The sequence below is a fragment of the Pelodiscus sinensis genome, chromosome 3 (assembly GCF_049634645.1).
Source record: "Pelodiscus sinensis isolate JC-2024 chromosome 3, ASM4963464v1, whole genome shotgun sequence".
Classification (NCBI taxonomy): domain Eukaryota; kingdom Metazoa; phylum Chordata; order Testudines; family Trionychidae; genus Pelodiscus; species Pelodiscus sinensis.
The window spans coordinates 39,017,743-39,045,689 of record NC_134713.1 but is presented as its reverse complement, the minus strand read 5'-3'; the positions used below and the strand labels follow the sequence as shown (position 1 = coordinate 39,045,689).

The 27,947-nt window shown below is 39.4% G+C and overlaps 1 protein-coding gene across 2 annotated transcripts in view; it reads left to right on the top strand.

Annotated features, from left to right (window-relative positions):
- CSMD1 (CUB and Sushi multiple domains 1) overlaps nucleotides 1–27,947 on the top strand; it is a 1,865,804-nt gene that overhangs the window by 1,403,197 nt on the left and 434,660 nt on the right. For both annotated transcript variants that reach the window (XM_075923597.1, XM_006137767.4), the window contains exons 13-16: nucleotides 13,721–13,903; nucleotides 17,851–18,177; nucleotides 19,193–19,387; nucleotides 26,054–26,192. In XM_075923597.1, coding sequence (XP_075779712.1) covers nucleotides 13,721–13,903; nucleotides 17,851–18,177; nucleotides 19,193–19,387; nucleotides 26,054–26,192 — 844 coding nt within the window. The remainder of the gene's footprint in view (nucleotides 1–13,720; nucleotides 13,904–17,850; nucleotides 18,178–19,192; nucleotides 19,388–26,053; nucleotides 26,193–27,947) is intronic.

Sequence of the window (27,947 nt, the reverse complement as noted above, 5' to 3'; positions counted from 1 at the left end):
TTAACGGAAGTACCATCTGTACAATATGTGGACAAGTCTATTTGTATGAGACTTTTAAAAGGACTTTGAAGGCATTATTTCAAGACTTCTTTGATATTAATTCCAAAAAGAGATGCTTCTGAAGATGAACTTTGTTTGAGATGTTCAAAGCATAGTCTGTATCCAAATGAATGACATCTCTAACCTGAGAGTATTTCTGGCAGGAGCTCAAATCAAGAATTCCATTTAGACTATACACCAATCAATGTCCTTGTCAGAAATCCTTTATTAACTGTCAGCAGTAGTGCAAATTCCAGAAGAAAGCATATATATCTGAGAATTGTGATAGCCATGGCGTCATGTTGGAGCTCATTTGTTCATTTACCATAACCACCGGATCCTCTTTACATCATTGCTTTCTAAACCACAGTACCCTCCATCTTTTTCACCTCTATCCAATAAGTACAGTCAACATTGTTGGGTCAAATTCTCAGATAATTTGTTCTAGCAAACCTCCATTCACTTTGCTGGAACTATGTTGCCTTAAAGAGCAGATTTTGTTTCCTAGTCTAACCTTGTTTTGAGCTTTATTTAAACACATTTTGTTTAACATCATCTGATTTAAAAAGTAATCTCAGTCACCTCATATAATTGACCCATCCTCATTTTATTACTGAAGTACATTTTTGTTTCATAGGCATATTTTATTAACAATGATTTAATATTTGTTAATGTGTGAATCCCACTGTAAGTATGCATGTGGCACACGTATTCAAGACCAGATTTTTTTTTAAGCAGCAGTGTCTGTTGTGGCAATGTACACCCATGCCCCCTCATATTCCTTTAGTTCCCTCTTACATACAGGATCCTTTAGTTCTTTCTTACTACCTCTGGGTATGTCTACACTACAAAGTTAGTTTGAACTAACAGATGTTAGTTCGAACTAACTTTAATAGGCGCTACACTAGCGCTCCGCAAGTTCGAATTTAACTAGCGGAGCACTTAGTTCGAACTAGGAAAACCTCATTTTACGAGGATTAAGCCTAGTTCGAACTAGCTAGTTCGAATTAAGGGCTATGTAGTCCCTTAATTCGAACTAGTGGGAGGCTAGCCCTCCCCAGGTTTCCCTGGTGGCCACTCTGGCCAACACCAGGGAAACTCGTCTGCCCCCCTCCCGGTCCCGGACCCCTTAAAGGGGCACGGGCTGGCTACGGTGCCCATGCCAGGTGCAAGCCTGCCAGCACCCAGCCAGCAGACCGTGCACCTGGCACGGATCGAGCCACCCACCCGATGCCCCCCAGCCCTCCCCCTCTTCCCGGGACCAGGCTGGCGGCTCCCGGGAGCTTGCCCAGGACCGCAAGAGGTGGGCACCTGCCTGGGCTAGTGCGGACATCGTGGACCTCGTCCACGATCTCCACACTAGGCACAGGAAAGTGGCCGGCTAGGGTAGGAGAGCTGCCAGCCTGGCCACCCAGGAGCAGGTGTGTATGAAAATCAAGGTGGTCCACTGAGACCCCCGACCCTGAGCCCTGAGCTTACAATGGCCGTACTGGGTCAGACCAAAGGTCCATCTAGCCCAGTAGCCTGACTGCCGACAGTAGCCAACCCTAGGGATCCTGGAGGGGATGGACCGAAGACAGTGACCAAGCCATTTGTCTCATGCCATCCCTCTCTAGCCTTCCAACCTTGGGCAGGGACACCACTCCTACCCCCTGGCTAACACCACTCCATGGACCAAACCTCCATCACTTGATCTCATGTCCCTTTAAACTCTGTTCTAGTTCTAGCCTTCACAGACTCCTGCAGCAAGGAGTTCCACAGGTTGACTCTTTGCTTTGTGAAGAACAACTTTCTGTTACTAGTTTGAAGCCTGCTACCCATTCCTTTCCTTTGGTGTCCTCTAGTCCTTCTTTATGGGAACTAATGAAGAACTTTTCTGTATGCACCCTCTCCACCCAACTCCTGCTTTTAGAGACCTCTATCCTGTCCCCCCCTCCGTCTCCTCTTTTCTAAGCTGAAAAGTCCCAGTCTCTTTAGCCTCTCTTCATAGGGGACCTGTTCCCAACCCCTGATCATTTTAGTTGCCCTCCCCTCTCCCACCCTCTCTCTTCCCCTCTCCCACAACCTTTTCCCAGTCTCCCCCAGTTTTGTTCAATAAAGACAGATTCCATTTTTGAACACAATTGTCCTGTATTTTGTACATCAAGAAAAGGGGCTAGGGAAGGGTAAGTGGAAGGAGGTGAGGGAGGAATGGGGTACGAGCCCCCGATGGGGAGGACTGGGCTGGCTCTGCGGGCTTCTGGGGGTGGAAGCTCTCCTGCAGCCCCCCAATTGTCCCCTCTCCCCAGATGGCAGCCTGTAGCAAGTGCAGCCGGTCTGATGGCCGAGTGCTGTGATGTGCCTAGTGTGGGTACTTCGAGCAATCCAAGCCAGGACTGCTTTGCAAGCGGGGCACCCCTGAGAACTGTCTGTCCGGGGTGGGGGTCGGGACCCTTTAAGCACAGCCCTCGGCTAGCCTGAGACAGCATCTCCACACTCTAAGTCCTCCTCTGATGCCCTGCCGGCACTGCTTCCGGACATCCTGAAGCCTGGTTCAAGGTCCACAAAACGCTAATTCGAACTAGTTTTTTAGTCTGGATCCGTTAGTTCGAATTAGCTTAGTTCGAATTAACTAATTCGAACTAAGTTAGTTCGAATTAATGTTGTAGTGTAGACGTACCCCGTGGTAGTAAGGGAACCTGATATGTATAGGTACTGGTATATCTTAGCTTCAAATTAACCTTATTGCAACCCTGTCTTGTCTTAATATGGAGACCTAGACTCTCATATGCAGACTCTATTATACCTTTCTCTCTGAACAGGGCTTCAGAGTTGAAACCTGCAGGCTTCCAGCCCTTGCCATTCTGTAATATACTAATCACCTTAACCCAATCACTGTATCTTCTGATTAGGGGAATCTCACATACCTAGCAGATGTTCTGTGGTGCTGTCATTTCTGCTAGAATGTATAAATCATGAAACTTATGAAAACATAGCTGAAAACATTCCTTTTATACTATGTTGAGGTACAAAGTCCTAAAGCTTTTGGGTGTTATTTAAATTAAATATGTAACTATGTAAATATAACATATTAAACTGTATTCAATTACTGCTTACCTAGAATTGAGCTCTAGTGTAAAGTGCTCTAAACTTTCCTTCCTTTCCTTTAGTATGTGCGTTCAAATGTGTTACATTTCAAATAAGAAAAACATGCTGATACCTCAGTGTTTTGTAAACTTAGGCTATAAATCAAGACCAAATAAAGATGAACTAATTTCAAATACACTAGCTGGTGGAGTGAAAGTATCACAGTGGTGCAAATCAGGACCAGATTGTTGAAACAAATGAGGGTCAAAAAGATTCAGAGTTTTCTGTTGAGATTCAGAAAATATGAAAAGTGTTGCATAGCTGTCAAAAGTACAATTCATCTATTAAAGCTGTGAGGAACAGTCCATAATCTCATCCTTCTTTGATAGTCTGGGTAGGAGGCCCAGGTTAAATTCATTTTTAAGGCAAGTTAAGTTCTACGCCCATTAGCATCAAGCTCAATATCCTTGTACAGATTTTAAACACTTTCATGTAAATGATACCGTAATCCTTATGATTGCAAAAATATAGATTTCTGACATAATGCAAGTTTAAGTGGTTGATTCCTGCTTCTTTCAGGGTATTATTTTGAAGAAGAAGATTTATTTCATACCTAGATTTCCTGTTAAAACTTTTTTCACCCCATACATTGGAACACAAATTGTACAATTAATTGTGAGTGGCAAGCAGGGCAGATTGAATGAATGTGTTTGTGAGTCCTTTTTATTTGAAGCAGTAAACTATTAATTTTAAATAACACAAACAAATAATAGCTTATTCAGAAGAGATGATGCATAATGGAAAATAATGACTACAGATATTTGTTCTATTTCAAAATAGCTTTAGCTTTCAACTTAGTGGTATAGAAATCTGTGATCGTTCAAGTGCTCAACATTTGAGAGTAAATGAAAAACAAATTTTAAAACTGATATTTAAATATTTCATAAAATAAAGTTTGAATTGTGTATCGAGTTGTAAAATTCACTGCTCAGAGTTTGCAAGCCACAGTCCTGGAACAAAAACATTCCCAATTTAACATGTGTAGTTCTACTGTGTCAGTATTAAAAATGGTGAATGCTATATAATTTTCACTGTTAGCCAAGTATCCGGTAGTTATCTGTGATGGCTGCTCCTCTTCTTCGCCCTCCTATTCCTTTTTTTCTTCTTCTCTCTCCCTTGGTATTATAATTTTGTTAGACTATTTTTGAGACATACTTAAAAATACTTGAGCAGTTCTGTCTATTGCATTTTCTTCAGCAAAAAGTAGTATTTGGGAAGATGCGCACACACACACACTCATAGTATATTTTAAAGATGTTTTGGGTGAGATGTGAAATAATCAAAGACTATTTTCTTTCAAACAAAGTCAAATATAATATGTTTTTTTCATAATTTTAATTGTTAAATTCTGCATTTTGCGTGATTATTATTATTATTGTTATTATTTTGGTGCACACATATTGGCTATTTTTTATAATGTCAAGTCTATTAGTATAGCTAAATCCCATATTTTTCATAGAATTGACTAATAATTGTCATTGATTTAGGCATGTCAATATGTCTATTTAGTCAGATACCAATTGTCCATAAATGGTCAAACTGGTGGTCCATACAAGGTCAAGCTGATGGTCCTTCTAATTCATTATCCCTGTCTTTTGGCTGAGTGGATGAAGGCAGGTGCTTCAGAGGTAATGAACAGAAAAGACAGTCAACAAGTGATCTATTCCCTCTTGTCCACTCTGATTTTCTGGATGCCTGAATCTAGGGGTCCCCACAGCATGGGGTTGCATGCCTGACCATCTTCGTAATAGCCATTGATGGACCTATCCTTTGTGAACTTATCTAATTATTTTTCGAACCCTGTTATACTTCTAGCCTTCACAACTTGCCCTCACAATAAGTTCCACATGTTGATCATGTGTGTGAAGGATTTACTGTATTTGCAGATTCTTCCCATTCATTGTGGCCTATGAATCAGAGTTTTTTATTCTGGCTCTACCACTGTCCACTTGGATGCCTTGGGAAGGTCACTTTGCCTCTTTGTGACTAAGTTTTCACATCTATAAAATACGGCTAATGATACTGACCTCCTTTATAAAGTGTTTTGTGATCCATTGATAAAAAGTACTATATAACAGCTAGGTATTGTTGTTTTGTGTCTTAGAGTAAAATTTTAAAGTGCTAAGTGATTTAGGAACTCAGTTTTCAAAAGTCACTTAGGCTTAGAAGACCCTAAATCTCATTCAGCTCTAATAACTTGGACACTGATGAGCTAAGTCACTTTTGAAAATAGGACTATCACAATATAGCAAAGTGATTTAATTTTTGTCAGGATTGTCATACATTGATTCACCCTAATATTTTAGCCTGATGCAAAATATGTGTCTACCTGGGATTAAAAAGATATATCTGTGAGTCTTGCTCATTTTGCTCCATACACTTGCAATTAATTTCCCATCATTAATTGTACAAAAGAACCTCCCTCTCCCCGCCCCAAAAATAAACCCAACTCAAACAGATTTTGGATATTCCAGGCTGGATTCATGGAGGGGGAAGGACCTTTTTTTGAGAATATCCCTAGCAACCTTGTTTCTGGAAAAGGAAAATTTGGACTCAGTTCCGACAGAGACTTTAAAGACTATCGCTGAACGTGAAAAATGAGGCTGCCAAAGATCAGTGCTGTCAGAGATTGCTGTATCTAAAGTCATGGATTGATTCTGAATTTTCTCTATTCCTTAACAGGGAATTTGTAGGTGTCTTCCCTCATTGAAGACAATTTAGAGCATATTTGGTCAGAAAGGGTCATTCAATTTCCCGAGTGCATAAATATATATTTCCAGTTGTCCAAAACTCTATTTTTATAGTTACCCAGTTACCACTTTTTAACTCTCAACCTCCCTAAATACTCTATTGATTTATTTGTGATCAATATACAATTCATGAATTTGGCCCTTTGAGTAACGAAACTGAATTTCAGAAAAGGTTACAAGGATATTTGTCTTTGCACTAGTGTCTTCTAAACTGAACATCACAATAAAAAACATGCTTTGTTGGATCTGCCCTGTTGTTTAAAATATTTATGAAGTATATATAAATGAATATTAAGTCTTGATTTAGTTCAGGATATTCAAATGAATCAATACAATGTTATTTGCTATTAATATTTTAAGCTAAAGTTTTCATAATGGGTTCCCTTTTCATATGACTTTTTGTCAGATGATGGTATTTCACTAAAACATCACCTGAAATGTTTGAAAACATAATGGTAAAACATGCTTAATTAGAAGAATACAATCATCATCAATCAACAGGGAAACAATGTCAAATTGCTATAGTAACCAACAATGTTAGAATCACAAAAGTTATCTCATGGACTCACTGATCAACTACTTTAATATTACAGTGTTGTAGTTTCAAGTCATGCAAAGACTTCTCATCTAGAAAGGCTTGGTTTGTAGTCATATATGCTCAGTTCCTTCTTAATCATAGGTTAAACTTTGTTTTGAAACTGCCATAGTTCTTCCCTTGAAAATAAAACAAAATGGCAAAAAAGGAATTTGATTAAATTTAAATGTCTACAATCTTCTAATTTTAATGTGTGTGGGAGTTTAATCTTGTCACTCTGCCCATATAAGAAGAGAATAAGCTCCCAAAGTTGGTTATTATTACTAGTTTACAAACAAGATGAAAAGCTTTCTCCCAAAGCACTGAAAAAGAAAACATGAAAGCTTGAAAAAAGTGAATAAGATTTACTCTAATATTCTCCGTAAACAGAGGAAGCTGGTGTTTCAATTGGAATTTGAGAGCTTGTTTGCAAACTTCATAAAGTTCACACAACTCTAATCACTTAGATCAAAAGAAGTCTGGGATTGAATGAGTACAGATAATAATCGTAAAGGAATGGTGTTTGTATTGCCACTTTAAGTAGGTTAACAAAACAACATAGAATAGCTTTTTATTTTGATGTTCTTCACTTTAAAAGCTTTCTCTAGGAGGTTTGAGTTATACAAAAAACAAGCTCAGGCCCTCCTACTAGGTTGGCCAGAGGGCAGCTCCCTTTTCTTTCCTCTGATGCAGCCTGCAAACCACAGAGCGTGGTACTGGCTTGAGGATGAATTGAAATAATGAATTGAAATAATAGTTCTCATTGCAGGAGGAGTAACAGTTAATCCAAACTAAGGATTTAGTTCAGATTAATTTCTGACTGCTGCGTGTAGCCACGGGCAGTCAGTCCAAACTAAGGGGATTTGAAAATGGCGCCCGCCCAGGAAAATGCAAATGTAGCCCGTGATATTTAAATCCCAGGCTTCATTTGTAAGTTCGAATGCCTACATTAGCCACCCTAGTTCGAACTAGAGGGCTAGTATAGACATACCTTTGGGGACCACACAATTGAGAAGCAACAAAAAAATCCCTCCAAAATTCCCTAATCCTCACTGATGTGGCCCCCAACTAAAACACCTCACTCCCCTGGTACTCCAGCCCCTTGGTGGGGGAGGTGGGACAAGGAGGACTGAGGTTGAAGGCCTCAGGCCAGATTAACTCTTCTGGGTTTCCAGGGTTAGTGGATTTTGTGGACACCCTATGCTCTGGGGTAGGGCCAAAAGTGAGGGGTTCAGTGTGTGGGACAGGGCTGCCAGTGAGTGTCATAGTGATGGGGGGGTTCAGGATCTGGGTGAGAGGTACGGTGTAGGAGGGGGTGAGGGTGCAAGGTCTGGGTGGGAGATAGGCTGCAGGAGCAGTCCGGGATTAGGGTGGCTGGCCAGGGGGAGGAGGCAGGAGCAAGGGATGGTGCAGAGTCTGGCCAGGAGGGTGGGTGTAGGAGTAAAGGGAGGATTCAGGAGCAGGCTTGGGAGTAGGCTATGGGGACAGGAGGGAGGGTGCAGAAGTGGGCTGGGGTTAGGGTGTCTGGCCAGGGGGGAGGTGCAGGAGCAAGGTTGGGTGCAGGAGCAGGGTGGTGGTGTGGAATCTTTATGGAGGGGATGTATGAGAGGGTAGGAGCGTGGGGTCCTGGTAGGGCAGTGAGTAAGGGGGCGGAGGGGGTGGGTTCTTGGTGGAGGGGTATAGGGGTGTGCAGTCTTGATTTGAGGGGGTATGAATGAGCAGGCTGGGGGTGCAGGGTCTGAGCAAGACCATAAGTGAGCAACCTGGGGGCGTGGGGGTCTCAGCAGGGAGGTGAGTGAGAGGGCTGGGGGTCCAGAGTCTCAGCTTGGAGGGGCTAAGAGCCACTTACTTGCTTTCGCACCATTGCCAGCACCATGTCCTGGGCATTGCTTCCCACTGCTCCCATTGGCTGAATTTCACCCAATGGGAGCAATGGGGAAAGCCTCCAAGAAGCACGTTCATTTGCTGCTCTTCCCCCCAGGAGGGGAAAGGGAACCAGCAGCATGTGGAGTTGCTTCTGGCTCTGCTTCTTCCCCGTAGGCTGGATCTGGCAGGGAGCTTCAGGGAGCTCCCCCCTGCCCCCTTCCCAGGAAGCCAGTGCTTGTGCTCCACTCTTGCAGGGGAATGCAAGGCTGCAGAACCAGCATGGTCTTCTTGGTGTAGGGGGAGGGGAAAGGGGGCCAAGCTGAAGCTGCAAAAGAGCTAAATTTGGCTCCCTATTTGCCTTAGGAGCCATAGGTTTGCCCCCCTGTTGTAGATCACATGATGATGTGTTAGAGAGGTTTTGAGTGGGGGCTGTAGAAGATGTATAGTGGTGTTGTGTTATTTTCCTTGTTTAGCCTATCCTGAAATAGGTGACTTATGGATACCCATCTGGCTCTGTCTATCTGTTCCTCACCTCCCCAGGTGAATATTGTAACTTTAAGAATGCCGGATAAAGATCTTGTAGGTGCTTGTCTCTGTTTAAGGATTAACCCTCTGATATTAAAATCAAAGCAAGTAATTTGGTAATTTTCTTTGTTCAAGTTTAACATCAATAATACAGCATGATGTAACAAAGTTGAGTAGTTTTGAGAGAGAAAAAAATTATATAACTTTCATAATTTCCCCCCTCCCCCTTAGGTCAAAAGAGAACATCGGCTCATTTAGTATGAGCTGCTCTATAATATAGGCCATGTAGAATCATAGAACTGGAAGGGACCACGAGAGGTCATCAAGTTCAATTGCCTGCTCTCATGGCAGAACCAAGCACCATCAGATCATCCCTGATATAGGTCTATTCAACTTGCTCTTACGTATCTCCAGTGATGGAGATTCCGCAACCTCCCTAGGCAATTTATCCCGGTGTTTAATCATCCTGACAGTTAAGAAGGTTTTCCTAATGGCCAACCTAAACCTCCCTTGCTGCAATTTAAGCCCATTGCTTCTTGTCCTATCATCAGAGGCCAGAGAATAATTTTTCTCCTTCCTCCTTGTGATACCCTTTTAGACACTTGAAAACTGCTATTATGTCCCCCCTCAGTCTTCTATTTTCTAAACTAAACAAGACCAATTCTTCGGATCTTCCTTCACAGGTCATGTTTTCTAGACTTTTAATCATTTTTTTTTATCTTCTTTGGACCTTCTCCAATTTGTCCACATCTTTCTTGAAGTGTGGTGCTCAAAACTGGATACAATACTCCAACTTAGGCCTAATCAATGCAGAGTAGAGTGGAAGAATGACTACTTGTGTCTTTTTTACAACACTCCTGTTAATGCATCCCAGAATAATGTTTACTTTTTTTGCAACAGTGTCATACTGTTGGCTCATATTTAGTTTGTGGTCCACTAGGACTCCTAAATCCCTTTCTGCAGTACTCCTTCCTAGACAGTTGCTTCCCATTCTGTGTGTGTGAAACTGATTGCTCCTTCCTAATTCCTTCCTTATGTAATTTTTGACTGATTGCTCTTGTATTGAATTTTGTATTGAATGTTTGTCTAAAGCAGGGGTAGGCAATAATTTTTGCAGGGGGAACAATTCACAAATTTTGGTACATGGTCACAGTCTGGCTCTGAGTCTCCTGGAATTGGTGAGGCCTCGGACAGGAAGGATGGGGCAGGGACTTGCAGAGAAAGACAGTATGTATGAGCATGGAAGAGAGACACTTTGTGTGTAAGAGACAAACTTTGAGAAACAGATTGGTGTGTACAGCACAGAGACAGACTTTGGGTATGTGACAGTGACACAGAAGAATATGTGCGCTTGCTGCTGCAGGGTAAGTTACCGAGAGAAGCCACACACTATCTCATTAAGAGAAATCTGTCCTGATCTGTTGTCTCCTCCTTTCCTGCCCTGCACTCCTCTGAGTCATTATCCATGCTTCAGATTGGAGCAGCTCCACTGTGTGTCTTCCTCTTCCCAACTGCAGAGATGGGTTACAGGTGCAGATATTGAGTACAGGGACCCTCACCTTCTCTGCAATGTTAGGAGAATCCTGGGAGCAACTTGGTTGCAGGACTGAGCAAGGTGGGAGTGAGGGGCAACTGAACACACACTGCCAGCTGTAAGTACGTATGCTCTGCTAATTAGCTGGGTGGGCCGCACAGAAATGCTTGGTGGGCTGGATCTGGTCCCAGACTTGATTTTACCCACTCCTGGTCTAAAGCATATCTCCCAAAAAGGCAGACAGTGTTAATCTGAAGGCTTCAAGAGATAGAGAATCCATCACTCCCCTTAGTGAGGAGTTTCAATGGCTAACAACCCTTGTGGTTAAATATGTGTGCTAATTTCTACTTCGAATATTGGGGGGAGGTGGGGAGTAGTGAAGGTACAGCCTCCTTGGCCTCTCTGCTTCTAGTGCCTCTGGCTCCAGCCACTTTTTATGCCATTCTCTTCTTGATTAAAATTACTTTTAGAATCTAGTTTTATTTTTTTCAGAGATAGGACTTACATGCCATCATCAAGTCACCTCTTGAAAGAAAGGCAGGAAAGTTGAGAAGCTATTTTTTAGTAAGACAATAAGCTCCTGTCTCTTGTATTGATTTGTGAGGATTTTAAATAAATCATTTCTCTACCTATATGTAAAACAGCAATTACAATATTAATTTACCTGAAATGTTGCAAGAATTAGAATTCAACTTTTTAGAAAATCTTCCCATCTTGCTGGAAGAAATGATAATATTTAGGCAGTTGTCCATTTCTGTTTGCAAATCAAGCAGCAAAATAAATAGACACATAAAAATCTAAATAATATTTTCATCCACATCCAATTGCTTCTACAGAATTAGGAATTCTTAGATGAAAGGTGATGTGTATGCATGTGCAAAGTATGCATGTTGTTTCAAGTAGTTCTGTTCTTCCTTGTCCCTTCTGTATCTTCATATACTCAGCATGAAGTTGTAGATGATGGCATCTCAGAAAAAGCCAGAGAGTACTTTGCCGTCACATTAATTTGCATGTTTTGTTAAACAAATTAATTTTTCAATAAAAAGCTACATATAATGGTAAACATATAATAAATGAGATTCTGAATATCTAAGCCCCAAACTCAGCATTCTGTCTAGCTATGTGGTAAAGATAATACTGCACTATCGTTTAAAAAAAGGCGTTATCTATATAGCTGCTTTGAAAACCTTAGTTCTCTGCCCCAGCATCCTCTCATGGGAATAACTCCTGAGAGTTACTGAACACCCATTCCCCTCTTTTATTTCAGTGTTAAATCAGGGTCACTCATATTTCTTTAGTTTGGAAAACACAAAGTTGGTCAGACATAGAAAGGGACATTCACAACAATCACTTAAGAAATGGTTCACAGATGTGCTGCTGTGAAGGTCCTGCAGGGAATTGTGCTTCCAGAGCTCATTCTGAGACATTGCAGCTCCGATATGCCACAAGGCATTATACAGTCTTTGGAGTGTAGTGCTTAGGATCATTCATTGCAAAGGCATATCTTGAACTGAGCTCATAGCTTCTACTCTACTGCAAGCAGTAATAATTCTCTATTGATTACTTATGTTAGTTTAAAGTTAAAATTGGTTGACTCTCATTAGCACTGTCATTAAATGATAGTGCACAACTGCAGGTACCGAAAAAGATTTAGTGGATCAGTGTTCATGTCATTTTTGTAGGTATTACCATTTTTTAAAGAGATGCAGTTCCTCTTTTATAACTGGTGTTTTTATATATTTGTGTATGAGTCACAAAACATGAACATTCTTTTAATACTGGCTTCTCATGTGGTTTAGATTTCTAGTGATACAGACAGATCTTTTTTACATATAGCAGCTGATTTCAAAACTACTTGTAGCTCATTAGTGGAGTAGCTGCTGTAATTTTTTCTCTCTCCAAAGTTCAATTTTGTAATTGCTAGTAAAATATGTATAATCCCCCTTTGCCGATGAATTTCATATACTCTGGTGAAAATGTATGGCAGATATTTCTGCATATTGGTTAGCAATCTGTTCACAGATACTTTAAAGGATTTAAACACAGTGGATTGACTACATTAATGGTAATATATCCAACTTGATGCACTATTTTGTATTAAACATTTCCAATGGAGAAGGGGAATGAGATCCTAGTTTTTGGGATTTAACATTGTTAATTCAGTAGCATTTGAAAATGTAGCCAACTTTTTAATGGAGTTCGAGAATTAGTAACATTTAATAATATTCAATGAGGATGGATTTTGTGGTTATCCCTAACACAATTTCTTATTCAATGTTGGTTTTGCAAGATAATATTTCTGTATTAATTACTAGCTGAAAGTTGCAAATGTATTTGATGTTTAACTTTCATATTATAATCCATATTAGTTAATTCTCAGCATGCCTTCATTTATATTATTTTTGATTATGCAAAAGTTGACATATGACCTTAATATGTCTAGGAAACATAATTTAAAACATTTCACTATTTCCCATAGAGTTGGTTATATTTGGAAAATACCGTGGTTCTATTTTGAAAAATGAGTGTAACATATTGTTAGGTTTCAGCTTTCTTGTGTTGTTTTGCTTGAATCGCATACTTCTAGGACTGTCCAGAAAATGCTTTTGTTTTTGTTTTGTTTTTATGCCATAATTACCAGCCTTTCAAAGTGCATCTGGGGTTTGGAAGTCAAGATGTGTTCTTTTTTGCTAAATCATCATAGCCAGTAAAAGAATCTAAAAAACCCACTAGAGTCCATGGTTATACTAGGGCAATCCCAGTTGTTTTAAATTCTGTCCTCAGATATACCAAGAATTACACAGATGTAAATATGACGCACAGCTTGGAAGAATTATTGTCTACATTATATTATGAATAAAACAGAATATGATCCATCACTCTATGACTGTACTGGATGTACTGCTACCATGAGTAAAAGTGGTAGAACCACTTTTGTCTCAAGGAAGTGAATAGGCATAATGGGAAGCAAGGAACACAACAATCCTTTCCCTCTAAAATCAATGGGAGAACTATTCCCATGAGTGATGCAGGATTGGGTTTAGTGAACGGATCTGCTGAGCAAGATAGCATATCTATTTTTTCACAACATTCCTAAAGGAAATGTAATGTCAGTTAATATAATCAGTTTTTGATTATTTGGGATAAAATTTTCAAAAACAAGTAAATTTATTTTGTGGTCTATTATTATTTAAAATATTATTTATGGACATATTGCTAAATGTTTGAAGATTTTGTTATTGAAATATGCATGATATGCAAATATACGCATATGTTAAATATTTTGTTTATCTCTTCTAAACTCAGAAATTGAGAAAGGAGGTTGTGGAGATCCAGGAATACCATCATATGGAAAAAGGACTGGCAATAGTTTTCTGCATGGAGACACACTTACCTTTGAATGTCAGGCAGCATTTGAACTTGTGGGAGAGAGAACAATCACATGTCAACAAAATAACCAGTGGTCTGGCAACAAACCCAGCTGTGTTTGTAAGAATTGCTTTGATTTTTCCCTCCTCCTTAATTCTTGACCTCAGCTTATTCCTTTTCTTGTCACTTGCAATTCACCAGAAAGAAAACATTTGACAAGACTTTGAAGACTTGTTCAGTGATACCTCTGCTAGATGGCTTAATTGTTGGTCATTTATAGGGAACTTCACATAGAGCCGTTTTAATTTCTTTCCCTCATTTTGTATTTGATTGAAACATTTAATACTTTTAGGCTGTCTCTAGACTGCATCCCTTTTCCGTAAAAGGGATGCAAATTAGACACATCACAATTGCAAATGAAGCGGGGATTTAAATCCCATAAACATGGCTGCCACTTTTAAATCCCTCCTGCTTCATTTACATAAACATGGCTGCCGCTTTTTTCTGGCTTGGGGCTTTGCCAGAAAAAAGCGCCAGTTTAGACGCGGATCTTTCGGAAAATAAAGCCTTTTCCGAAAGATCCCTTATTTCTTTTTTTAAGAGGAATAAGGGATCTTTCAGAAAAGGCTTTATTTTCCGAAAGATCCGCGTCTAGACTGGCACTTATTTCCAGCAAAGCCCCGAGCCAGAAAAAAGCGGCAGCCATGTTTATGCAAATGAAGTGGGAGGGATTTAAATCCCTGCTTCATTTACAATTGTGATGTGTCTAATTTGCATCCCTTTTACGGAAAAGGGATGCAGTCTAGACACAGCCTTAGTGTAAATGTGAGTTGACTAAAACCCTAATTGAGAGCTTGCTAATAACATCTAAGAGTTCAGTAGGACATAAGAGCACATATCTAGTGATTCTGGCAGGGTGAAGTACTCTGTATGCATGTGTCAGTAGTCTCTTTTTTTCAACAACTTTATTAAATTCTATGATAATTTAAGCAATAAGATGTTATCCAGCAAAGAACATGATAAGTAAGATCAGTGGATATTATTTCTTTTCTTTTAGCCAATAAAAATTATTTATAATCCAGTTTGCACTTTGGGTGAATTGATATGATGTAAGTATATATAAATTCAGAAGTAAAACAGAGCAATTATTTGCTGGTGGGCAGGTAAAATATACTTTTTCTCTATCTTCTCCATTTTCTTGTAGTTTTACATGTGCATCACAGGGTTATCTTTGGGGGACATTTTCAAAAGCAGTTTGGAGCATACGTCCCGTTGAAAGATAATGTGGCTTGCATTTCTAACACTGGTCTTACACACACAGCTTTTGTAAAAATTTAGCTATCTTGGCGGGGGGGTGAGGTTTACAGTTATATAAAGAGTTATAACAGTACAACTTTTGTGGGTTTTTTTTTACCAGCATAACTATATCCCTTTTTTATGTATGAGTAAGCTATGCTGGTGTAAACATATTTACATTAGTTCAACTACTTCAAAACTACAGTTATAAATAACTTTGCTTGAAAAAGTCATTAGTCATTTTTTAAAAATATTTTAAATAATACATTTCATATTTCTTTGAGTGTTTTAAACAATTATCAAATTTCTCTTTTGAGACAAGTAGGCTATTTTACTTTTGTAATTATTGACAGTAGAAGAAATGGCTTTATGCAATTTTTCCATATAAAAATATGCTACCTTTACTAATAGTGAGAGTGGTTCAGCAAATGTATAAAAACTTATGCAAATCTAAGTTTACACTGTTCAAAAATTGGTTATCATGCAAAGCTTTTTTTTAAAGATTTATTTAAAATTACTAGCTGCTTTAAAATTGAGATCAAGCATTTTATTTTTCTCCCATTTTTTTTGTATGTGCTCTATACAGTGGGCAAGGATTTCACTGTTGTTTCAACTTTGCACCTACACATTTATTTCATGATCCTTCGCAAGTCAGAGGACACACGCCATTGACTGTGATTCTATATTTTGTGTATTTAGCTGACATAATTTGTATATACGGTACCCTTTGTTTTAAAGAGATTGTGCAGAAGTGTGAGGCAGCCTTCTGAGAATCATAGACTCATAGGGTGCGTCTAGACTGGCTGCTTGAATTTGCGCAAGAGCACTGACGTTCTAATGTAAGAATTCAGTGCTTCTTGCGCAAATACTTTGATACTCCCGCTCAGAAATAAGCCCTCTTGCACAAGAGGGCCAGTGTAGACAGGCACCTTAATTTTTTGTGCAAGAAAGCCCTATGGCTAAAATGGCCATCGGCGCTTTCTTGCACAGACGTGCGTCTATACTGGGCACGGATGCTTTTGCACAAAAGCACTTTTTGCGCAAAAGCATCCGTGCCAATCTAGATGCTCTTTTGCGGAAATACTTTTAACGGAAAAACTTTTCCGTTAAAAGTATTTCCGCAAAATCATGCCAGTCTAGACGCAGCCACTATATATATATGTGTATGCACTGAGACATGCATTTGCACAGAAGTGAAATAATAGCTCTTAGCATATCAATAATCAGTTTAACTTAACATTTTTAGTTTTGGGGAAAAACATTTTCATCAAAACATGTTACATAAAAGTCTTTTAAGACAAAACCATGTATTATTAAATAGTCACAATATTGCTTTCAATTTGAAACACGGTAAGGGATAAATAAGGTCTAGACCTTGAGTGGAGTTCAGTGAACATTCCTCTGTACTTCTTGCTCAGATACCATTCACAGTTCTGAATACTGTAATGAACTGTTCCTTGTTAGCATGGCTTGGGGAGTAAGCCATCCCAAAAGTGTAAGAATAAAAACAAATCCTGATTCACCCCTTTTCTCCCACTTGCACCGGATACCAGAGTTTGCCAATAACAGAACTGAGCATATATTGCCTCCATTTCAGAGGTGGCTTAGGCCATATCTAAACTGCCACTTATGCTGGCAACATTTATGTCACTAGAAATATGAAAATACAACCCACTGCGTGATGTACGTTTTGCCAGCATAAGTGGTAGTGTGTACAGTGCTATGTTAGTGGGAGAAGTTCTCCTGTTCCTCAATTGCTGCTCATTGAAGTAATTTTATGATGTTGGTGGCAATGCTAAGGTGCTTTTATTAGTTGCTGGGAGCATTGAGGTGGATTAATTATATTGATGGGAGGCATGAGTGATCTTACAATGGCACAACTTCTTTGGTACAGCTGTGCCACTGAGAGCTTATGAATCATGGCCATACCGGACATTCTTGTTTGGAACCTTTTATTCCACTGGTGGGCAATTAGCCAGCAGCAGTTCACCCAGGGTTATCCCCTGGTGGGCTGCCAATGCTATATTTACCTGTGCCTCTGCAGGCATGGGCGATTGCAGCTCGCATTGGCTGTGGATTGCTGTTCCCAGCAAATGGGAACTATGGGAAATGGTGTCCCAATCTGTGTCACTTCCTGCAGCTCCCATTGGTTGGGACCGGTGATCTGTGGCCAATGGCACCTACAAGTGCAGAGGTACAGGTTGTACAGTGGTGGCAGCACTGGATCTGTTCCATGGGCCAGTATTTGCCCACTGCTGATTTAGACCACCATCTCAGGCAAGAGGAGACTTGCACTAATATCAGCATGAGCTTATGGCTCACGGGCAGAAATTGGCTCTGCATTTCATTTGTGATTTGTAACAGTACTGTTCACAAAATCCTCCTTACTCCTTTCAGACCAGCAGATGTGCAGCCAGATACTACTAGCTTTATGCACAATCACTTAGCTCACAGCACTATTGTTATATATTTTCTTTAAATGTATTCAGTTTGTATTTCTAGAAATAAATACCCTGAAAGCTCTGAAAGTGTCATTTAACCACATGTGAGGAACACAAAAAAAAGATAAATTCATAAAAAAGATGAAATGCTAGACCAGGGTAGTCTGGCATTATTAAATGTGATCACAGTATGAACTCTAGCTAGCGGGAGTCATGATTTGTTAACACAATCTTTAAAACCATCCATTTTCCACAGCAAATGAAAGTAAAAAAATATATTTTGCATTATTTCTACATATTATTTTGACAATCTATTATTGTGTCTCTCAGTTTCTTGCTTCTTCAACTTCACTACACCATCTGGAATTATTCTTTCACCAAACTATCCTGAGGAGTATGGGAACAACATGAACTGTGTATGGTTGATTATTTCGGAGCCAGGAAGCAGGATTCATCTAATTTTCAATGATTTTGATGTGGAGCCTCAGTTTGACTACCTTGCAGTAAAGGATGATGGGATTTCTGATTTACCAGCCCTTGGCACTTTTTCTGGCAATGAGGTCCCTTCCCAGCTGGCTAGCAGTGGGCACATAGTAAGACTTGAATTTCAGTCAGATCACTCTACCACTGGAAGAGGCTTTAATATTACTTATACTAGTAAGTGCCTGTATAACATTTAATTAAACCATTTTTATGATCACAATAATGCAAAGATGAATTAAGCAATCTCTGCAATACCTGATGTTCTCTCTCTCTCTCTCTCTCTCTCTCTCTCTCTCTCTCTCTCTCTCTCATGTTCATCTAATAACCAATAACTGTTTATTTAAAAATTTCTCAAAATAAGTAACTACTATGGGATGTGCATGTGTGTGTGTGTAAAATTGCATAATTAAATATAGTACTGAGTAATTAGTCCTTCCGATATTTAATGAACTGCTTAAGTCTAAGAGTGCACCTACACTGCAGGGCTTAACTTGAAATAAGCTACGCAAATTGAGCTACGTCAATTGCATATCTTATTTCAAAATAGCTTATTTCGAAATAGGGAGTGTCTACACAGCATTTATTTCGAAATAGAGGACTCTTCCTCTGACTTCCCTTAATCCTCGTACAATGAGGGTGACAGGAGTTGGAGTAAGTCCTCCAGCTTGACAGTATTTTGACACTATTTCAAAATAACTTCCTGCTGTGTAGATGCAGACTAAGTTATTTTGGAATAATGCTAGTTATTTTGAAATAGTGTTGCAGTTTAAATGTATACTAAGGTGTTCTTTATTGAAATACGTGATAAAAATGTCATCTTGAAAGTACTACCACCACACTGGCAACAAACTTTTGGAAGTTTCAGGTAAAGCAAGAAGAGAATAGGCATGGAAACTGCTTTCTTATTCCAAGAGATGTTCCACTTAGGTCAGGAAGGTGAATTGGCACTGAAGCTTGTTCTCCTGCAGCCTGTGATTTTTACATTCTGTGGATAAATCAGTCTACAAGGCTGTGAATGTCTTGCCAAATACATACAATTAACGTTCCTCCTCCTGCCTATCTTAAGTGTATTGTGTGTTAATGTAGGCAGATTTAATGCTGAATTTTTGTCATACTTGCACAATTAATATGAGGGTTTTGTTCTGCTTTTTGTTTGTTTGTTTGTTTGTCTGGTTTTGTTATAAATTAGCTTTTGGTCAGAATGAATGCCATGATCCTGGAATCCCAATAAATGGAAGACGCTTTGGAGACAGATTCCTTCTGGGAAGTTCAGTTTCTTTTCATTGTGATGATGGCTTTGTTAAAACTCAAGGCTCTGAGTCCATAACCTGCATTATGCAGGATGGAAATGTTGTGTGGAGCTCTACTGTCCCACGCTGTGAAGGTAAGGACACAATTCTTCTTTTATAGCTACTTCCATGCATAGTATAACTATTTAATTATTTATTTCCTTTTCATAATTTTTGGCTTTTGTTTAGCAGTTTGTTTGGCTTTTTTAGAACAGTTTCAGTAAACAGAGAATAGTGTGTAATATCTCAGGACAGTACAAGTGGCCCCTGACTTACAATATGATTGGTTCCTGGGGAATCATCGCAAGTCGGGGGCGTCGTAACTCTAATCCTCATTTACAATAGGCACCATGTGCCATCGTAAATGCAGGCCAAGGACGTAAACAGGGGGGTTTTGGCCCATTCTGCACTTACAAAAATAGTTGTAAGTGCAGGAAAGTCATAACTCGGGTGGTCGGAAGTCAGGGATTTCCTGTATATACCTCATTCTAAGAATAAAGTACCATCTGTAGAGCGCTGAAATTTTAAAAATATATCTATTAAAGGCATATGTTTTAAATTCCGAAGTGTCATTATATCTCCAAAATTTGTTGGTTTGAGAACTCCACATTTTGTTTCTTAGCCTCGAAAAAGATTAGATCAGGTGTACAGAACACTACCTCACTGTGCTGTGCCAAATATAATTAAAAATATAATGGTCATAATCAGTGTTCTCTCTAAGATTATATAATTTAATTTTTTTTGAAGAAACAAGAGGTAATTAAAACGGTGCATGATCCTGAATGTACCTACCCTGAAAACCACCCAGTTTGACACCCATTCTCGCTCCCACCAAGCTTTGCTCCCACTATTGCCGCATTCATGGGCTCTCCAACTCCTGCACCCCCATCCTGTGCATCCTTTACCACTAACCTTGCATTTTGCCCTCTTTGCCTTGACTACTGCACAGTACCCCCTTCATCACAACCCTTGCATTTTCCTCCCAGCTGTGCACTCATCCTGACCCTGCACTTCCAGCATGTCCTGACACACTGCGCCCTTCTCCCCCCACCCCCCACAGTACCTTCCATCCCCTTTGCCCACCATGCCACTTACTTTCTAGCAGGAAAATAAGTGCTTCTGCGTGGCTCTGTGAAGGAGGAAAACTGGTGTAGAATTTTTTGTGTGAGGCTTCACAGGAACACAGCCTAGAGGGAACTATGGTCAGAACAAGCCAAATCTGTTATTTTCTAACAGGTAACTGGCAGGGCATTATACAAACTTTAAGCCAAGAAATAAGTAACAAGTCTTCTTACAAAATAATGAATGGCTCTGCAGTGCCTTAGAGACTAACAAAAAAATGTTACTCCTGCAATGAGGAGTAACGGTAGTTCGAATTAGGAGCTTTAATTCGAACTACCTAGTCTGTGCTGCGGGTAGCCGTGGGCAGGTAATTCATAAGAACATAAGACCAAAGGTCCATCTAGCCCAGTATCCTGTCTACCAAGAGTGGTCACCACCAGGTGCCCCAGAGAGGGTGGACTGAAGACAATGATCAAGCGATTTGTCTCCTGCCATCCCTCTCCAGCCTCTGACAGACAGAGGCCAAGGGCACCATTTTATCCCCTGGCTAATAGCCTTTTATGGACCTAACCTCCATGAAATTATTTAGCTTCTCTTTAAACTCTATTATAGTCCTAGCCTTCACAGCCTCCTCTGGCAAGGAGTTACACAGGTTGACTACGCTGTGTGAAGAAGAACTTTCTTTTATTAGTTTTAAACCTGCTCCCCATTAATTTCATTTGGTGTCCTCTAGTTCTTCTATTTAGGGAACTAATATATAACTTTTCTTTATCGGCCCTCTCCACACCACTCATGATTTTATAGACCTCTATCATATCCCCCCTCAGTCTCCTCTTTTCTAAACTGAAAAGTCCCAGTAGCTTTAACCTCTCCTCATATGGGACCCGTTCCAAACCCCTAATCATTTTAGTTGCCCTTTTCTGAACCCTTTCCAAGGACAAAATATCTTTTTTGAGGTGAGGAGACCACATCTGTACACAGTATTCAAGATGTGGGCGTACCATAGTTTTATACAGGGACAGTAAGATATTCTGGGTCTTATTTTCTATCCTTTTCCTAATAATTCCTAGCATCCTATTTGCCTTTTTGAACGCCGCTGCACACTGTGTGGAAGTTTTCAGAGAACTGTCCACGATAACTCCAAGATTCTTTCCTGATTTGTCGTAGCCAAATTAGCCCCCATTATACTGTACGTATAGTTGGGGTTATTTTTCCCAATGTGCATTACTTTACATTTATCCACATTAAATTTCATTTGCCATTTTGTTGCCCAATCACTCAATTTGGTGAGATCTTCTTGGAGTCCCTCACAGTCTGCTTCTGTCTTGACTATCCTAAACAGTTTTGTATCATCTGCAAACTTTACTACCTCATTGCTTACCCATTTCTCCAGATCATTTATGAATAAGTTGAAAAGGATTGGTCCCAGGACTGACCCTTGGGGTACACCACTAGTTACCCCTCTCCAAACTGAAAATTTACCATTTATTCCTACCCTTTGTTTCCTGTCTTTTAACCAGTTCTCAATCCACGAAAGGACCTTTCCTCTTATCCCATGGCCATGTAATTTACACAAGAGCCTTTGGTGAGGGACCTTGCCAAAGGCTTTCTGAAAATCCAAGTATACTATATCTACTGGATCCCCCTTGTCCGCATGTTTGTTAACCCCTTCAAAGAACTCTAGCAGATTAGTAAGACAGGATTTCCCTTTACAGAAACCATGTTGACTTTTGTCCAACAAATTATGTTCTTCTACGTGCTTCACAATTTTATTCTTTACTATTGTTTCAACTAATTTGCCCGGTACTGAAGTTAGACTTACCGGTCTGTAATTGCCAGGATCACCTCTACAGCCCTTTTTAAATATTGGTGTCACGTTGGCTACCTTCCAGTCATTAGGTACGGAAGCCGATTTAAAGGATAGGTTACAAACCACAGATAATAGCTCAGCAATTTCCCATTTGAGTTCTTTTAGAACCCTTGGATCAATGCCATCCGGTCGCGGAGATTTGTTAACATTAAGTTTTTCTATTTGTTCCAAAACCTCCTCTAATGACACTTCAATCTGGGACAGTTCCTCAGATTCATCACCCACAAAGGACGGTGCAGATTCAGGAATCTCCCCAACGTCCTCAGCCGTGAAGACTGAAGCAAAGAAATCATTTAGTTTCTCTGCAATGGCTTTATCGTCCTTGATTGCTCCTTTTATAGCTTGATCATCTAGGGGACCCACAGGTTTTTTAGCAGGCTTCCTGCTTCTAATGTACTTAAAAAACATTTTGTTATTTCTTTTTGAGATTTTGGCTAGCTGTTTCTCAAAATCTTTTTTTGCTTTTCTTATTATATTTTTACACTTGATTTGACAGTGTTTATGTTCTTTTCTATTTATCTCACTAGGATTGGACTTCCATTTCTTAAAAGATACCTTTTTGTTCCTCACTGCTTCTTTTACATGATGGTTAAGCCACAGTGACTCTTTTTTAGGTCTCTTGCTATGTTTTTTAATTTGGGGTATACATTTAAGTTGGGCCTCTATTATGGTGTCTTTAAAAAGTTTCCATTCAGCTTTCAGGGATTTGGCTCTAGTCACTGTGCATTTTAATTTCTGCTTAAAACTACGGGGCAATTAAAAATGGCAGCGCCCGGGAACATGCAAATGAAGTCCAGGATATTTAAATTCCGGGCTTCATTTGCAAGTTCGAATGCCTACATTAGCCATCCTAGTTCGAACTAGGATGACAGTGTAGACATACCCTGAGTTTCCGAAGGACCATTTGTTGTTGTTTTGGTGTTTTTTTTAATTTCAGTTATAGAATAACGTGGCTACCCTCTGAGACATTCTTCTTATGTAAACATTATAGTCAAGAAGTTGCATATCCTCTGTTGACAGATTGTTTCTGACATTCACCGAGATAATGTATTTTTGTAGATAAAGGGTTAGACCTTCAGTGGTATAAATTGTATTAGTTCTGTTGATGTCAGTATTGCCACACTGAGTTATACCAACTAAAAATGCAGCCCATGTTTTTGTCAGTATTGTGGCTGTGCAAGAATTTATTCCTTGAAAGATTGTGTGCATTAGAGATGCTTAAAAAAAGGCAGCAATTTGATATGTTGTGCTAGATGCGAGTTTATGTGCTGCACTAGCAAGATTCTGAATCTTAATAGGGCCATATAATCAATTGCTCAATGGAGCAGCTTTGCCTAGAGCGAGAACAGTCTATTCCAAGGGGGTTACTTTATCAAACATAGTTTTCTGAATTAAAAAAAAAATCTGTGCACCTAGCTGGTTCAGTAGTCAATATCCTCTTTATATCGTCATTGTAAAACTTCATTAGAAAGTTTTCAAAGGTGCACATGTAACCCACATACCTACTGGGTGTGGTTCACTATCCCATGTAGAGGCACTTAGACCACTTATAGAGAGAATGAATTTCTCTACAGCCCTAGCTGAGAACCAACTGGCTTTATAGCTCAAGCTGTAAAGGCTTGTGTGCTAAACTCTAGAAGTCCCAAGTTCTAGAGTTCTGCTTGTCAGTGTTACACACAGGCAAAGGAACCATGTTGAGAATATAGAGAAAGAACTAGCAGGGAAGAAACACATACTGAAATGATTTGTCTTTAAGAAAATACCTCTGTAGGGCTTTATCCTTCTCCCACTCAAGCTTGTAGGACATTTGTCATTGATTTCAACAGGAACAGGATCAGGGTCTTAATTCATCAATCTAAAGGCTAATAGTTTTTCAGTGAATGCAGTTCTTTCAACTGAAAATAAAAATGTCATTTTTTATTTAAAAGCTATTTCTCAGTGCAGATTCTTTTCTTCTGATGACAAAAGGATTCTCTTTACTGATGGGAGTTATAAGCCAAGTGTCCATTGCTTCAGGGTAGTTTGGAGATAATTTGATCTGATTGTGCTTGCCCATGACTTGATTGAGCTACTCTGTTATGTTCTGTTTTCAAGCACATTTAGCAATCATTGTAATAAGTGATGTGTGAAAAGTTCTTCTGCACAGGATAATGTTTTATCTGGTACAGATCAACAAAGTTTTAATAAGACTAAATTGATTTTTTTAAAGGATATAGAATAAATTGCACTTTTTGTCATCTTTAAGAGAGTGCAGTCTAGTTGCATTCTGCTAGCTAATATTTCATCCATGGGCCTTAATCTGTACTTATTCAAACTAATGTAACTCAGGGAAAAACTGCACAGAGATCAATACAACTTTACTAGCATATATCTTGCGTAAAATCGGAATAATCCCTAGTGAGTGCATATTCAGTTACAAACAGTATAGCACAGATACAACCATTAATTCACTTGTCATAGCTTCATAATATTAATTTTTATATGATGTTGTCAGTGTACCTGTCACAGTACGAAAAGACTGAAGATTTGGAGTAAGATTTTGTGCAATGCAGTACAGGAGGAAGGTGGAGCTAAAATGCCTTTTAAGACATCTTCCATACCCTCCAAATCCTGAGCAGCTCTTTGGCCCTTGATGTAGCATAAACAGGCCTATCTTAATTAGGAAAGCCTAGCCCCAGACTTTTAAGCCTTCAGTGCTTCTTAGAATCTCCCCAGAGCTGTGTGCCATGGTCCACTCTTGATAAACTTCTCTTGCCTTCATTCTCAACCCCTATCCATGCTATACACCAAAGCTTGAAGGGGTTCTTGGAACACAATCTTACAGCTTCTTCCTCAGTTCCCAAACTGGTGCATTTCTCCCTTGTCTGTATGTGGGGTTTTAGAGCTCTGTTACGCTTCTTCCAGACTTTTGCAAGATCCTTAAGACAAGGAGCTCCATTGATTTCAATTATGACTCACTTAGTAAGGGTACTACTCAATGTGAACAAAGGTAGTGAAATCAGACCCATCAATTGTGAATTACTTGGGGCAGGGTCCTTGTTCCTTTATCTGTGTACTGTTCTGTGGAAACCTATGGGGCTATGTCTAGACTGGCATGATTTTGCGCAAATGCTTTAATGGAAAAGTTTTTCCGTTAAAAGCATTTACGGAAAAGAGCATCTAGATTGGTATGGACGCTTTTCCGCAAAAGTACTTTTTGCAGAAAAGCATCCGTGGCAATCTAGACACAGTTTTGCGCAAGAAAGCCCCGATCGCCATTTTTGCCATTGCGGCTTTTTTGCACAAAACAGTTTTTAGCTGTCTCCACTGGCCCTCTTGTGCAAAAACATTTCCAGAAAAGGGCTTTTGCCCAAACGAGAACATCAAAGCATTTGCACAAGAAGCACTGATTTTGGACAGTAGAACATCAATGCTTTTGCGCAAAATCAAGCGGCCAGTGTAGACAGCTGGCAAGTTTTTCCGCAAAAACACATGCTTTTGTGGAAAAATTTGCCAGTCTAGACACAGCCATGGTGAATAGTTGAACTAAATAATTAATTGTGAAGTAATGTACTACTCAACCAACTTCTCAGAAAGGTTTATAGAGTCAAGTCCTACATGAGCTCTGGAAAGACATGATGTCAAAAATTATACTATTAAAAGACAAGAGTTTGGGCTTTTTACGGAAAAATAAGGTAGCAGGATTACTGGTATTATATAATGCATATCATTTGTTCTTGCTTTTCAGATTTCTTAACTGTTAACTAAACATTGGGTGTCTGGTTTATCATCTCATTTAACTGTAATATAGGCATATATTTCACTACATAATTATGCTTTTGTTTCCCAGCACCATGTGGTGGACATTTAACAGCATCAAGTGGGGTTATCTTGCCACCAGGATGGCCTGGATATTACAAGGACTCACTAAGTTGTGAATGGGTGATTGAAGCAAGACCAGGACATTCTATTAAAATCACCTTTGACAGGTGAGAACAACAGAAGTCAAACAACAAGTCCTATCTCAACACAAATTCACAGTATCCACAGTTTGAAAGCAAAAGTGTGTGAAGGGAAGAACAAAGAAAAGAAGTGGGGGATATGGAACACTGCATTAATTGTTCCTGCATGAAATCTCTGACTCTGTGTCCCAGTTTAAAAATTTTGAACTTTCACTAGACACATACATATTCACTGTACCAAATTCTGCTCTCATTTTTGCCAATATAAATCCCCTGAAATCAAATCAATAACATTGGATTTACAGTGGTATAATCAAGAGCAGACTCTTACCCAGTACCTCTATATAGGTGACTAAATTTCAGAACAATTAGTTGCTGACAGAGCAATTGCAACTTTATACCAGCATTACTGAGAGGAAAATTAATGGTGAAGGAAAAAGACCTTTTTTTTTTCATTTTAGTTTGGATGATGGGTCAGTCTTTCTGGTTGATTTAAAATTCAAGACCTATAATTCCTCACATACAATTTATGAGGAATTGTGCAATACAAACTCTTGTGCTTTTAGAAATTAATAATAGCATAACTGAGCCTGTTTCCTATCAAGAGTCTTACTTTTTTCTGGCCAAAACAAATGCTGTAACAACTACTGAACCTCAAGAAGGGTAATAAACATATATTGATTACTAAACCTTTTCCTCCCAAAAAGAACAAGACTCAGATGGAAAACCTAAGTACTTATAAAAAAAAGTATCTTGCCATACTGGCAGCATCTAGCATTCATAAATGTTTGCACAGATTAATACAATCAGTATATAACAAGGCAAAGAAGTACTAATTTGTTAAGTAATTTAAATAGTTTTTCTAGATTATAAAATAGAGGATTTTGCATGTACTATATGTCTTACAATGCGCATACACAATTACCAAATACAATTTTCTAGCCTTCTGACAGTGAGAACAGCATTTGATATATAAATTATCACACTAGTGGTTTTGATGTTGCCAGATCAAATGCTCCTTAGTATGCCAAAATCCACTAAAATAGTCCAAAGATAGTTGCAAAAGACTGGACAATACAACATATTGTTTTGTTAGTGAAATCTTCTGCAGTTTAGGGCATCATAGTACCTCCTGCTGGGGCACGATGTTCAGAATGATTTGGACTGGAAATTCTGTTTGTTTTATTCTGAATGTGAGGGAAGGAAAAAGAGTTCCCTTCAGAATGCCATCCTCTGGAGGGAGCAGGTCTGTAATAGGGAATCTGAATACAACAACAACAGCAGCGTGAGCTGACACAGAATTCACCAAATATCCACTCAGTGCGCAGCAGCAGTCAAAAAAGCAAATAGAATGTTAGGAGGCATTTAAAAAAGGGATAGAGGCATAAGGATCTTGTGCAAAAAGGGGGTTTTGCACAAAACGGCCATGGCCATGCTGCTTGTTTTTGTGCAAAAATGGCTCAGAGTAGATTATGCAAATGAAGAGTGACAAAATGCTAATCAGCATTTCATTTGCATTGCCTCTTCCAGAAAAAGCTTGTAGTGTAGACAAAGCCTCAGAGGCTGACCAATGCATGAGTTGGGGGAAGGAAGGGTAGAGTGTGGGCAGCCAGCTTTAGCAAAGTTATTAAACATGCTTAGTACAAACCAAACAGCAAATCTGGGAGGGTATGTGACCTCACATATCCCTCCCCATGTATCACCTCAACATTTACTCACCTTCGTGATAATCAGGAGATCATAAAGATTCCTTTGAATTCTAAATGAATTTGTTATTCCTCT